This window comes from Epinephelus lanceolatus, chromosome 21 (genome assembly GCF_041903045.1).
Source record: "Epinephelus lanceolatus isolate andai-2023 chromosome 21, ASM4190304v1, whole genome shotgun sequence".
In the NCBI taxonomy this organism is placed as follows: Eukaryota; Metazoa; Chordata; class Actinopteri; order Perciformes; family Serranidae; genus Epinephelus; species Epinephelus lanceolatus.
In genome coordinates this window covers 27,039,933-27,052,872 of record NC_135754.1, presented here as the reverse complement: position 1 = coordinate 27,052,872, position 12,940 = coordinate 27,039,933, and the positions used below count along the sequence as shown (strand labels likewise).

The window sequence follows — 12,940 nt, the reverse complement described above, 5'->3', positions numbered from 1 at the left end:
AGCTGGAGGAAAACACACAGAGGATGCAGGGGAGGAAGTAAACAGCGGCGGAAAAAAGCAGGGTTGAGACAACGGAGGCTTATGGAGAAGATATAAGCCGTGTCTCCCCTCTCTCATCATGGGCAACGTGAGGTCACTGGCAAATAAGATGGACGAGCTGACAGCGGTCGCCAAAAGTCAGAAGGAGTACCGGAAATGTAGTCTTATGTGCTTCACTGAGACATGGCTTCACCAGGACATTCCCGACACCAACGTCTCCATCAGCGGCTTTCAGACTGTTCAGGCCGACCGGGCTTGCTGTTCTAGTAAATAACCGCTGGTGCAGTCCTGACCATATTTCCATTAAGGAATGTATCTGTTGCCCGGACATTGAACTGTTCGCTGTTGGACTCAGGCCGTATTACTTGCCCAGAGAGTTTTCACATGCCATTATTGTAACTGTTTACATCCCCCCCTCTGCCAACCCGACGTCGGCATGTGATGTCATTCACTCCGCCATAGCCCGCCTGCAGACTAAACACCCGAGTGCCTTCATAGCTATCTCGGGTGACTTCAACCATGTCACCATGGCAACAACATTGCCCACATTCACACAGTATGTGAGCTGTCCTACCAGAGAGGAGAGGACACTGGACTTGCTGTATGCAAACGCCAAAGATGCATACAGCTGCTCCCCCCTCCCCCCTCTGGGTAGGTCAGACCACAGCCTGGTGCACCTCAACCCCTGCTATGTACCACTAGTCAAGAGCCAGCCTGCGACCATGAGGACAGTGAGGAGATGGTTGGAGGAGACTTATGAGACACTGCAGGGCTGTTTTGGGGTGACAGACTGGCAGGCACTCTGTGAGCCACATGGGGAGGACATCGACGGGCTCACAGAATGCATCACGGACTACATCAGTTTCTGTGTGGACTCCACTGTCCCAGCCAGGACTGTCCATTGTTATCCAAATAACAAACCGTGGGTAACAAAGGACATCAAAGCCATCCTCAATGCAAAGAAGAGGGCCTTCAGAGCTGGTAACAGGGAGGAGGTGAGAACAATACAGGGGGAGCTGAAGATGAAGATCAGGGAGGCTAAGGAGAGGTACAGGAGGAAGCTGGAGAGGAAACTCCAGCAGAACAACGTGAGAGAGGTCTGGAGTGGAATGAGGACCATCACTGGCTTCAGGACCAACAACCACAGAGGAGTTGAAGGCAGCATGGACAGGGCCAATGAACTGAATCTGTTTTTTAACAGATTTGACACTGCTGGCCCTGCCCACCCCCCCCCCGACTCTTCTGCTGTCTGTCTTGGTCAACCATCTCCCACTCTGCCCTCCTCCCACACTCCTCCCTCTCACACCTCAACACCCTCCTGCTTGACCCCCCCTCGTCCTCCTCCTCCTCACACCTCAACCCCCTGTGGTCAGACTGACTGCTCTCTCCATCATGAGGACTACACCCCTCCCCCACGTGTCATCACCTCCACAATGTGCTTCACTGCTGACCATGTGAGAAGACAGCTGATGAGACTCCACTCAAATAAGGCTGCAGGCCCTGATGGTGTCAGCCCCAGGGTGCTCAAAGCCTGTGCCCCCCAGCTATGTGGAGTACTTCAGCATGTCTTCAACATGAGCCTGAGTCTCCAGAGGGTCCCCTTGCTGTGGAAGACATCCTGCCTTGTTCCTGTGCCAAAGACGTCATGTCCCAGTGGCTCCAAGGACTACAGACCCGTGGCATTGACCTCCCACATCATGAAGACCCTGGAGAGACTCGTCTTGGAGCAGCTCCGGCCCATGGTCAAGCCACTTTTGGACCCCCTCCAGTTCGCCTATCAGCCCCGACTTGGAGTTGAAGACGCCATCATCTACCTGCTCAACCGCGTCTACACCCATTTGGATAAGCCGGCGAGCACTGTGAGGGTCATGTTTTTTGACTTCTCTAGTGCATTCAACACCATCCGTCCAGCTCTACTGGGTGACAAGCTGACAGCAATGCAGGTGGATGCCCCCCTGGTGTCCTGGATTGTAGACTGCTTGACTGGCAGACCACAGTATGTGCACTTGCAATGCTGTGTGTCAGACAGAGTGGTCAGCAATACCGGGGCCCCGCAGGGGACTGTCCTCTCTCCCTTCCTCTTCACCCTCTACACCACGGACTTCAGCTATTGCACTGAGACCTGCCATCTTCAGAAGTTTTCTGATGACTCTGCTATAGTTGGATGCATCACCAAGGGTGATGAGGATGAGTACAGGGCTGTTGTGGATAACTTTGTCACATGGTGTGAGCAGAACCATCTGCAGCTCAACGTGGCAAAGACAAAGGAACTGGCTGTGGATCTGAGGAGGACCAAGACATCGGTGACCCCTGTTTCCATCCAAGGGGTCAGTGTGGACATTGTAGAGGACTATAAGTACCTGGGGGTACACATTGACAGTAAACTGGACTGGGTTAAGAACACTAACGCTCTCTACAGGAAGGGCCAGAGCCGTCTCTATTTGCTGAGGCGACTGAGGTCCTTCAACATCTGCCGGACTATGCTCAGGATTTTCTATGAGTCTGTGTTGGCCAGTGCTATCCTCTATGCTGTTGTGTGCTGGGGCAGCAGGCTGAGGGTGGCGGACGCCAACAGACTCAACAAATTGATCCGCAAGGCCAGTGACGTTGTGGGAACGGAGTGTGACTCTCTGATGGTGGTGTCAGAGAGGAGGATGCTGTCTAAGCTATGAACTATCTTGGACAATGTCTCACACCCACTCCACCATGTGCTGGTCAGGCACAAGAGTACTTTCAGTGGGAGACTCATACCACCAAGATGTACCACTGAGTGCCACAGGAAATCATTCCTGCCTGTGGCCATCAAACTGTACAACTCCTCCCTCTGAGTGGCCCTGAGACTTTCACACACTGCAATAACTTAATTTAACTTGTGCAATAACCCCATTCACCCTGACTGTATATATTCTGTTTGTGTAAATTTTGTTTACAATATATATATATATATGTATGTGTGTGTGTGTGTGTGTGTGTGTGTGTGCGTGCGTGCGTGCGTGCGTGCGTGCGTGTGTATGTGTATATATATATATATATATATATATATATATATAAATAATTTACGTTTATGTTTGTTAATACTATTGTTTAAATTTCTTATATTTTCATGTATCTTTCCTGTCTTGCAAGGAGCACCTGTAACATAAATAATTTCCCCTCGGGGATCAATAAAGTATTTCTGATTCTGATTCTGATATTTGATCAGCACTGCCTGGTTTGATGGCAGTTCACAAGCAGTGATTGACAGCTGCAGTAGAAACTCCTCAGCTGTGACTGGTAGTTTTCATAAGCCTTGATGGATTCTAGCAAGAAGGAGTGGGAGGAGGAACCTGATTGTTTCTGTCTCATGTACTTCTGTGCGGATGTAGTGACAGTTTCAGCAAATATGACAAAATTTTATAAAAGTTAACAACTCTAAAACTGTTGGAGATATCGGCCGTAGAGATGTCTGCTTTCTCTCAAATATGATGGAACAAGATGGCACTCGGCTTGTGGTGCTCAAAGGTACCATACCAAAAGTGTTTGGTGGGAACGGGGCCTTAAGGCCCTGACACACCAAGTCAACGTTTGGCCTACGGTCAAAGTTGGGCCGTCGGTGAGCATCTGTCGCCCTAGTTTTTGCGGTGTGTTCTACCCCGTCGGCGGCTTTTCGGCCGATTGAGCATGTTGAATCGGCAGTGGAGCTAGTCAGTGAGAGAGATCACTCTGATTGGCTGTTCAGGTTTTATTTCCTTGCCCCTGTAGCGAGTGAATCTGCCTGTAGTGAAACCGGGGCTAACCGGTGCTTCCTCCTCAGGCTCCACTTCACTCAGCTGCCCAACAGACCCGCTGCTTCTTCCCACTTTAACCTGAATAACAAACTGTGGCTAGCTGTGAGGCTAGCGGAGCGTTAGCCGCAGCATGACCAGAGGGAAGCACAGCCAGTTAGCCTCCGCTAGCTTCCCAGCTAGATCCAACTGGAGCACCGAGCCCCGGTTTGTTATTCAGGTTAAAGTGGGAAGAAGCAGCAGGTTTGTCGGGCAGCTGAGTGAAGTGGAGCACCTTTACAGCACCACAAGCTGAGTGCCATCTAGTTCCATTATATTCGAGAGAAGGCAGACATCTCTACGGCTGATATCTCCAACACTTACAATCTAGATTTATAAACCACTACAGGTGAAAAGACTATGTATTTTTGATTTTAGGGTGAACTGTCCCTTTACCATACATTTCCCAAGCACTGCTTGAAACTTACATATTGAATACAGAACTTGCGTATGGTGTAGTCGACGAGGACAGTGAAGTCTTCTACTGCCACCCTCACATTCCCGTAGGTCCAGCAGCCCTGATCCGGCCAGTACTGGTGGCACTTGTCCTGTGGAGAGTTGACAGCCATGAGTCGATATTAAATACTTACAGTATAATGGAGCTGTTCTTCTGGAATGTATTAAAAGACTTTCCTTTCAAGAAACAAAATGGCTCAAATGCATGACTTCACAAAGGTGAGCTTTACTAAATGCATCAATTTCACAGCCAGTCAGTCCAGATTAGTATAAGTGAGAGGCGAGAAACCACTCAATACAAGTCTTTGCTGCGTGATTATGATGCCGCCATGGAGGACTTTATTACACATTATGTAGCCATTGATTTCAAAGCATCCACATGCTGATTTAAATCTTCGCCAATTCTCTTCTTATTGATCCTTTTAGCCTTCCTCCCTCCCTCTCTCCTTGTTCATTGAGGGAGTTCTGGTTCACATGGTTCACAACGAAGACAGAGCAATTATAGCAGAAAAACAGATGTCAGAGGGGAGATTACAGGTGTGAAATGAATAGTTTAAATCAGACTCCAAGGTTTCACCTTTGACCATAACTAATGAAATCTATTTGGAGCACATTTCTTCTCAAATCTTTTTGTGATACTTCATTAATCCTTACAGAGAGAGACGACTTCTCGCTTGCCCCCTTCACAGGGAGCGGAGAAGAAACCCTGGAGCTCGTAGGAAGAAGTCATTATTATCGTCTTCACGGACACTGCAGCAGGGGAGCCGAGACATAATAAACAAGGCCAGATCACTCACTTCTTTCCTTTCTTTCAGATTTGTCAGCATGACAACGGTCGCTACTTTCTGCTCCCAGATCATCCTCCAGAAATCTGCTACGGTGTCTTCTTTCGGGCCTGTGAGAAAAACGTTAAATAGTTGAAGTAATGTGATTTATTAAGACATGAAATTAACAATACAGATGAGCATAATTATACATTATGTCTTTCCCATGTGCACCACTGTGTCTTACCTTGTGCTGCTATGAATTTGTTCTTTTCCGTGTAACCCTGTTGGAAATGAATATCAAGTTAAGGACTTTAATCAAATCAAGTTTACTTATATGGCACATTTAAAAACAACTGCAGACACACAGATAATATTAAATACTAAAAAAAACCCACTACAAACAACCAAAGGCCATTGAAAACATGTATGTTTCAAGGTTGGCCTTTAAAGTGTCAATGGAGGGGGAGGATTTAATTGAGAATGGAAGGCTATTCCAAAGCTCCGGAGCAGCTACCGCAAAAGCACGATCTCCCTTACCCACCAGCCTCGAGAGGTCGAGGTTGGAGTAGTGGCAGACAGGTTCAGCAATATACTGGGATGCCAGCCCATGTAAATAATAAAATAATAGATAAATATAAAGCTCCAGAACATCTGCTAATAGACCTTGTGGCGAGATTGCGTCCTCAACTGCTGTTTCCAAGAACAAGTATGGAAGATTTTCTCAAGGTTTAAGCCAAAATAGAGAAGTTGTATACTCAGAAACAAAAGGGAAATCAACTGCTGATTGTACGATAAGATTACCAGTCAGTCAGTATTACGTTGATGTATGATTAAATGAATTCATTAAAAACATGAGGCTGTTGTTCTGCTACAGTTAGTGCTGCCATTTTACAAGTGAATGTACCATGTTCAACAGAATGATGAGAAAGCACAACTCACATCAATGTAAGAAGCATTCACATAGTCTGAAGAGGGATTTCCATCCAGCTGAGTCAACACCACTCTGGAATGATCGTCTGTTGGTGAGAATACATCGGAAAGTTTAGAGCAGGGGCATCAAACTCATTTTAGTTCATGGGCCACATGCAGCTCAGTTTCATCTCACATGGGCCGGAACAATAAAACCATTGCACAATAACCCGTAAGTACCATCAGCTCCGAAGAATAAGTGCAGTTTCAACAGTATGTCTTAGTGTTTCCACATTCCGACAGTCGACTTCTCACTGTCAGTACATGTGCATTTCTCCAGACACTTCCTGATACAGATTCTTTTGAACTGAAGCTGCTGATTGACGATATTTTGCACAATGTTCCATTTCTTAAAACATGGTCACAGTAAGTATTCACGTCAGGGTGGAAAAAAGCCTCCAAGCAGAATTTTACAAGAAGTAGGCAACACGTTGTTTAACTTAGTCTAGTCACGTAGAGGGCCGTATTGGACCCTTCGGCGGGCTGGTTCTAGCCGTGTGTTTGACACCCTTGGTTTAGAGGGTAACAGCAGAAAAACAACACATAGAGTATATGACCTATTAAACACTGTTACAGTGCAGGAGTGCACAGTAGTTTGACTTTAAGAAATATGATAGGTAAATATTAAGTTAGGAAGAGGAGTCTTCACTAGCTCTCACTAGCTTCAGGCAAGCATTTAGTCTGGCACATAACCTCCCATAGAACAGCTAATTGTCGAGTCCTGTCATGGCTTTCTTAGGACAACGAGGTTTATTATCCAGTAGAGCTCTGGTCAGCTATCTTACTATATAATGACGAAAACTCTGTCTGTGTGTCTGTTCCATGTGTTTCTCCTCACTGACTTGGTCAATCCATGTGAAATTTGGCACAGTGGTAGAGGGTCATGGGAGGATACGAATGAAGCAATATTACATCAATTGGCCAAAGGGGGGCACTATAGCAACCGACTGAAATTGCAAACCTTGAATGGGCATATCTCATGCCCCGTATGTCGTAGAGACATGAAACTTTGCACAGAGATGCCTCTCCTCATGAGGAACACATTTGCCTCAAGAACCCATAACTTCCGGTTATATAGATTTTCCGCCATTTTGAATTTTTTGAAAAACACTTAAAATCGATCTCTTCCTAGGAAGTTTGACTGATCTGCATGAAACTGGGTGAACATAATCTAGGGACCAATATCTAAAGTTCCCTCTTGGCAAAAGTTGGAAAACTTACTAAAACTGAGCTTCTATAAGGCAATGACTTTAACTATCTGCCTTTCAACATGCTACCTCAACTACTAATGTACAGTTTTAGCCCACTAACTATCCCACTATTGGCAATGGTACTACTGTACTTTCAATAAATCAATCGTACTATCAAATTCACAAAAACTCTGTCTGAATACATTGCTCTTCTTAATGGGTTCAGTTGACTATTTAATCTGCAATTTCCTATGACCTGTATCCCAAACACACACCATATGAAACTGTACGTGGGCAACTGTGCACTCAATGGGTATGGACTAGCCCATTATTGTTGATGAAAACTAAATAAAAATTAAGTTTAAAAAAAAACAACAGCTAATTCAAGTCAATTCTTGTACAAATTAATCAGTTAAAAGTGTTAAAGGTTCAGTGTATAACATTCAACGCATTGTTGTGTCTTCGTTACCTTTGAATGAGCCGTTTACAGTATGTCTACAGAGTTTGTAATGCTGTTTGTACAGTAGCCCAGAATGGACAAAACAAACACTAGCTCTAGATGAGGCCATTTGTGTTTTCACATCTGCCACCATTCTCCTACATGCCCATCACACAGGAAAAGTTTCTGTTCTGCAACATCACTAAGTGCCACTAAATCCTACACACTGTACCTCTAATAAATTAGCTTAAGAGACGCTGGTAGGCAGATTTTGTTAGCTTTGACAGAGCCAGGTTAGCCCAGTTCCAGTTTTAATGCTATGCTAAGCTAACCAGCCTCTGGCACAAGCCTCATATTTACCATGCAGGAGTGAGAGTGTTCAATCTTTTCATCTGAGGCTTTAAAAGAATACTACACCCACAAAATAATTATTTGTGTATCAATTACTCACCCTGTTTGTCTTGCATGCCTCCTTGGTGAACGAAGAATCCAAAAAGTGTTTTAAATCATCAGGGTTTTAGCAAAAATACATGTGTTTGGGAGGTGCTGAGCGTGAGACCTGGTTAGACTGCACAAGTGGTGTGAGAGTTTGTAAACAAATGTTTTAATTTAGCTTTACTGCTATTAAACACAGCCCCCTTTTATTCTAATTTAACAAGAATTCTCTCTGTTTTTGGATTCTCGGTTCACTGTGGAGGCGTGCGAGAAAAACGCATTCACAAATTCAACACAGGATGAGTAACCGATATACAAGTGACCATTTTGTGGGTGATGTGTTCCGTTACAGATCAAAATGCACAGATAAAGAAAAATACATCGCACACTGAATTATTAATGAGACAAATGAGTGATGGGAACTGCTACTGTATGAGGGAAGAAGGATGAGGAAACTCGGGACTGAGGTGTTTCATTGTGAATGAAATGAGCTAGTGGCGAGGACCTACTGTGAGGAAAAAAAAAAAAAAGACGTGCACACACAGGCAGGCAGGAAACTGAGCTCTGAGTGTGAGTCAAAAGAAAATCTAGCTGCTATAGAACAGAAAGTAAACTCACAGGGAAGGATGTTGGGGTATCTGTTCTTCTCCTTGTTGTCGTCCTTGTTAGCCTCCTCGTACATCCCCTGGGCATTACCCCCCGGCAAGGACTGCAAAACAACGTAACAGTTCGGCAGTTAAGAGTCAGATTGCGTAGAATCTGTGACCAGTGCATTGTGTTGTGCTGTACGTTCGGCTTTGTTCAGCCTCAATGTAGGCACTTCCTCTGCTACCTACAGTGAATGTACCACCATTAAAAGCTGAGAACTTCAACTTCCTCTGTCTGTGCTGACAAACTGTCTGAATAAAATCACACTAATGTGTTACATGAGCCATGAGTCACACACTTTATTTTGACTCAGATCCCCTATCATAGCCACAAATACCTTAAAGGGTATTTTTCATGTGTACGTGGGTGTATGTGTACAGTATGTGTCATGGACAATGTGACACATTTAACTCCAGTAGTTTTCCTAAATAAAAAATGCACAGAGGTCAAAATCTTCAGCCTCCTCGCGCACACAGCTTATCATAGCCGTTGTGGGAAACTCCAGTTGTAGATATATTGTCGAAAGGTTTTGTTGCCACAGTCGAGGGCACAACACAACGTTACATATTGGTAATATGGGTATGTTTGCTTATGTAGAGCTTTAAAAATGTACACTTGAGATGTGGCAATTGCGTCACAAATGAGTCCAAATTGACACTGTTGTAAAACTCACAGTAAAGGTTGAGCCCTCCTGTAAATCATGGCGTGTGTATACGCCACAATACTTTAACCCCAGATGTAAACACTACTTCCACTTGTGCAGAATGCAAAAGACTCCGACCACCTGTTACTCCAACCTCCAGGCGGAGAAGAGAGAATGCTTACATTGTACTCCTCCCTGAAGAGCTTGCCATCGTCGGCCGAGCGGAGCCTGTACTCCTCCTCGAGTTGGTCCACTGGGATGGGGAAGTAGGTCTTAGAGGCTGAAGGGGATCTGGGCAGAAGGACCACCGTCTGTTGCTCTGTGGGGAGAGCAGGCAGTGGGTTTATTATCCCTGCTGGTCTGACGCAGTTTAATGATGGTGAATGATTTGTTGTGTTCAGGAAAATAACCGATTTGTCCTTCATTAAAATTATTATTAAATGACCAGCTCAGAGGAATTTATTCTAAAACAGAATTGGGTTTAATTAGATCAGTGGCTCCCAACCAGACATACCAACAAAGCCCTGTCAGACGAACAAGGCACCACCTGTTGTTCAACACGAGCTTGACGCCAACGATTACGAGAGTGCCATTGGAGAGCATTGGCAGTGCCATCAGTGCGGCTAACTCATCAACATCGGAAAAAAAAAGTGCAAATTCAACTAACAAGTAGTTCATTTCATAGAAGTTCTTTGGATGTAGCCTATATACCTACCTCAAATTATGTGTCCGTTCCTCAATGACTCTGTAAGTTATTCATATTTCTTTCTTCTGTAAGGGTCCTCAGATTAAAAGGATCAAAAGGGTTTTTCATAAAAATTAATCCAAGTTGTGAGGATAAAGTGGTGTTATGAATTGAATTGAATTGAATTGAATTATGTTGGTGTGCCAGGTGTCGTAACTCTCTAATTGGAATACTATCTGAAGCCTAATTACTAATATTCATACTAATGAACAATTTGATTTATTTACCATCTTTACTGAGCAAATGTTTTGTGTGAAAAGAATTAAAGGGTCTAAGCAAATAATAGCCCAGGCTATTAACTGAAATTTTATGGTAATATATTAAGATAAAACACAAATTACAAAGAATTTTGTACGGTTATTTTAATAAAGATTTTCAACATTCTTTTGCAGTGTGTTGCATTTTAATTATTAAGCTGCCATACAAATGCATTTATTCAATTACTCATTTTCTGTAGCTGCTTATCCTGTCATGGGTCACGGGGGGCTGGAGCCTATCCCAGCTGAAACTGGGCAAGAGGCTGGATATACCCTGGACAGGTCACCAGACTATCACAGGACTGACACATAGACACATAAAGACAACCATTCACACTCACATTCACACCTACGAACAATTTAGAGTCACCAATTAACCTGCATGTCTTTGGACTGTGGGAGGAAGCTGGAGTACCTGGAGAAAACCCATGCTGACACATGGAGAACACGCAAACTCCCCACCCCAGATTTGAATCAGGAACAATCTTGCTGTGAGGCTACAATGCTAACCACTGTACCACTGTGCCGTCCACTACACAGTATCTCTATTACTCAAAATACAAGGTGACTAAAAACGGCTACTGTTTTTTCAGTGTCAGCAACTACAACCTGATGCCTGGCTGCAAACCTGGCACCCACTTTTAAAAGTTCATGTTGAGCCCTGTAACACTATTAATTATATAAATGTGGATATTGTTATATTATGTTTGATCCTACTGTGAGTGTTGTTACAACCATTTATTAAATACTTTTAGCTAACTTTACTCTTAACTCTATTTAACCATTACTTTCAATATCATTTCTGTTAATCTATAAGCAAACTCTGCTCACATGCCAACTAGTTTTCTCTCGATCACAACACATAGCGTTCAGTTGTTACACGTGATATAAATATATTTTAAACCGACTGCCAAAGCACCTTCTGGTTGGGAACCACTGAATTTGACAATAAGCTTATCAAACTACTCTGCAAAAACCTTAACGATTGTCAAACTGATTTCAAATCTCATGACACATTGGTGTGTGTTTTCCACCACCTTAACATTTGAAAAAACAAAAGGAGTGTGAGTATTCAATGATCACCAAACATCAACAGGTGTTAGAGAACCAAAGGACCCCAGGGACCCCACTTACAGCACCCTGTACATTCTGGAGTGGAAAACCTCCCTAAAGCACCCGGCTAGGCATTCTGTTAGCGCTCAGGTTAAATAAAAAATTACTGAGTGTTAGTAACATGATGCTCCTGGCGCCGCCACCCTGTATACCTGACCTGGTGGCACAATGGTGTATAACGACTCAGTACTGTATCCAAACTCTAAAACACAACACATATCAAATCAGCACACACGTGTACAGAGTCATAAAGGCAAAACAATACTGTCATTACAAATAGCATTAATGTTCATAAAACAGACATATGACACTTCTGCTTTCACCTTTATCGATTAAAAAATACAAAAACAACATCTAAACATCAATAAAGCTCAAGAAGGAGTATATTTAATTTCTTTAGCGCAGAACATATGCTTCCTGAACTGATTTAACATTGCATCTTAATATATACTGCAATGTTTTCCAACTTTAGTAACCCTTTAAAGTTAAAATTAAATACAATATCACTCTTATGGAAAAAACAGGATGTCTACAGGTATCAGACACTTAAATTTCATGCTTTTTCAGACATTTTAAAGCTGTTTCTAACCAAATTTAAGGCTGATTTATGGATAAATCATCTTTTTCTTATTCATATATTAATATAAAAAAACTATGAAACAGAAATACGTAAATAATTTCAATAAAATAGAGATAAAAATGTGCATACTTAAGATAGTAGGAATTAAATATATACATCTTCACTGTGCTGAGTCTGTATGTGTGTAAAAATATACACATATGTGCAGCGATGTCCCGTGCAGACGCAGAGGCTTTATGTAGGAATATGGTCATTTAAATGAGTTAGAATTTTAATTTAGATTAATCTAAGAAATTACATAAAACATTTGTGGCATTTAAGACCTCACAAATCCAAATTTAAGACTCTATGATAACTTTTAAAGCCCAATATTTACAAAATAGAATTTCAGACATTTAAGGACCTGCAGACACCCTGGAAAAAGTGGACAATGTGTCATGTTTACAGTCACAGTAATTAGCAGCTCGGCTAATGCCTTGTTATTCACAGCCACCTCTGGGTGTGCTTTTCCAGCCACATATCCTAAGTTACATTCCTATCTGCAGGAATACAACCTGTTCTGCACTTTCCATTGTAATGCCAGATAAGAAAACACTTCCTAAAGAACTCTCGCAGCTCCTCAAGACGTATTGTTTCCTGTGAAGTCCAATAGCTGTCAGTACACTTCACACAAATCAGTTCTTAATATAAACGATGTAGCTCAGAGGTGAAAACTGCCCTGATCTTTGCAGCCAGTGGTGGTACTAATTTTATAGATCGTGTCGAGAAGCTATACATGGTGTTGATGATAACAGAGCTCTGTTGTTCACATTAACTACAGGAAGTGTATAACCACAGTGCAGTGGTGGGACCTGCA

General features: G+C 43.2%; 1 protein-coding gene and 1 long non-coding RNA gene across 6 annotated transcripts in view; one reads left to right on the top strand and one right to left on the bottom strand.

The window, feature by feature from the left end:
• The window catches only part of LOC117247165 (uncharacterized), an 82,351-nt gene extending 77,100 nt beyond the window's left edge, over nucleotides 1-5,251 (top strand). The window contains exon 4 of the long non-coding RNA XR_004500803.2: nucleotides 5,114-5,251. This is a non-coding gene — a long non-coding RNA (uncharacterized LOC117247165). The remainder of the gene's footprint in view (nucleotides 1-5,113) is intronic.
• The window catches only part of ptprea (protein tyrosine phosphatase receptor type Ea), a 95,330-nt gene that overhangs the window by 10,704 nt on the left and 71,686 nt on the right, over nucleotides 1-12,940 (bottom strand). For all 5 annotated transcript variants that reach the window (XM_078163526.1, XM_078163527.1, XM_033611462.2 and 2 more), the window contains 6 exons: nucleotides 9,572-9,708; nucleotides 8,717-8,807; nucleotides 6,005-6,081; nucleotides 5,310-5,346; nucleotides 5,096-5,193; nucleotides 4,271-4,390 (listed from right to left, as the gene is read on the bottom strand). In XM_078163526.1, coding sequence (XP_078019652.1) covers nucleotides 4,271-4,390; nucleotides 5,096-5,193; nucleotides 5,310-5,346; nucleotides 6,005-6,081; nucleotides 8,717-8,807; nucleotides 9,572-9,708 — 560 coding nt within the window. The remainder of the gene's footprint in view (nucleotides 1-4,270; nucleotides 4,391-5,095; nucleotides 5,194-5,309; nucleotides 5,347-6,004; nucleotides 6,082-8,716; nucleotides 8,808-9,571; nucleotides 9,709-12,940) is intronic.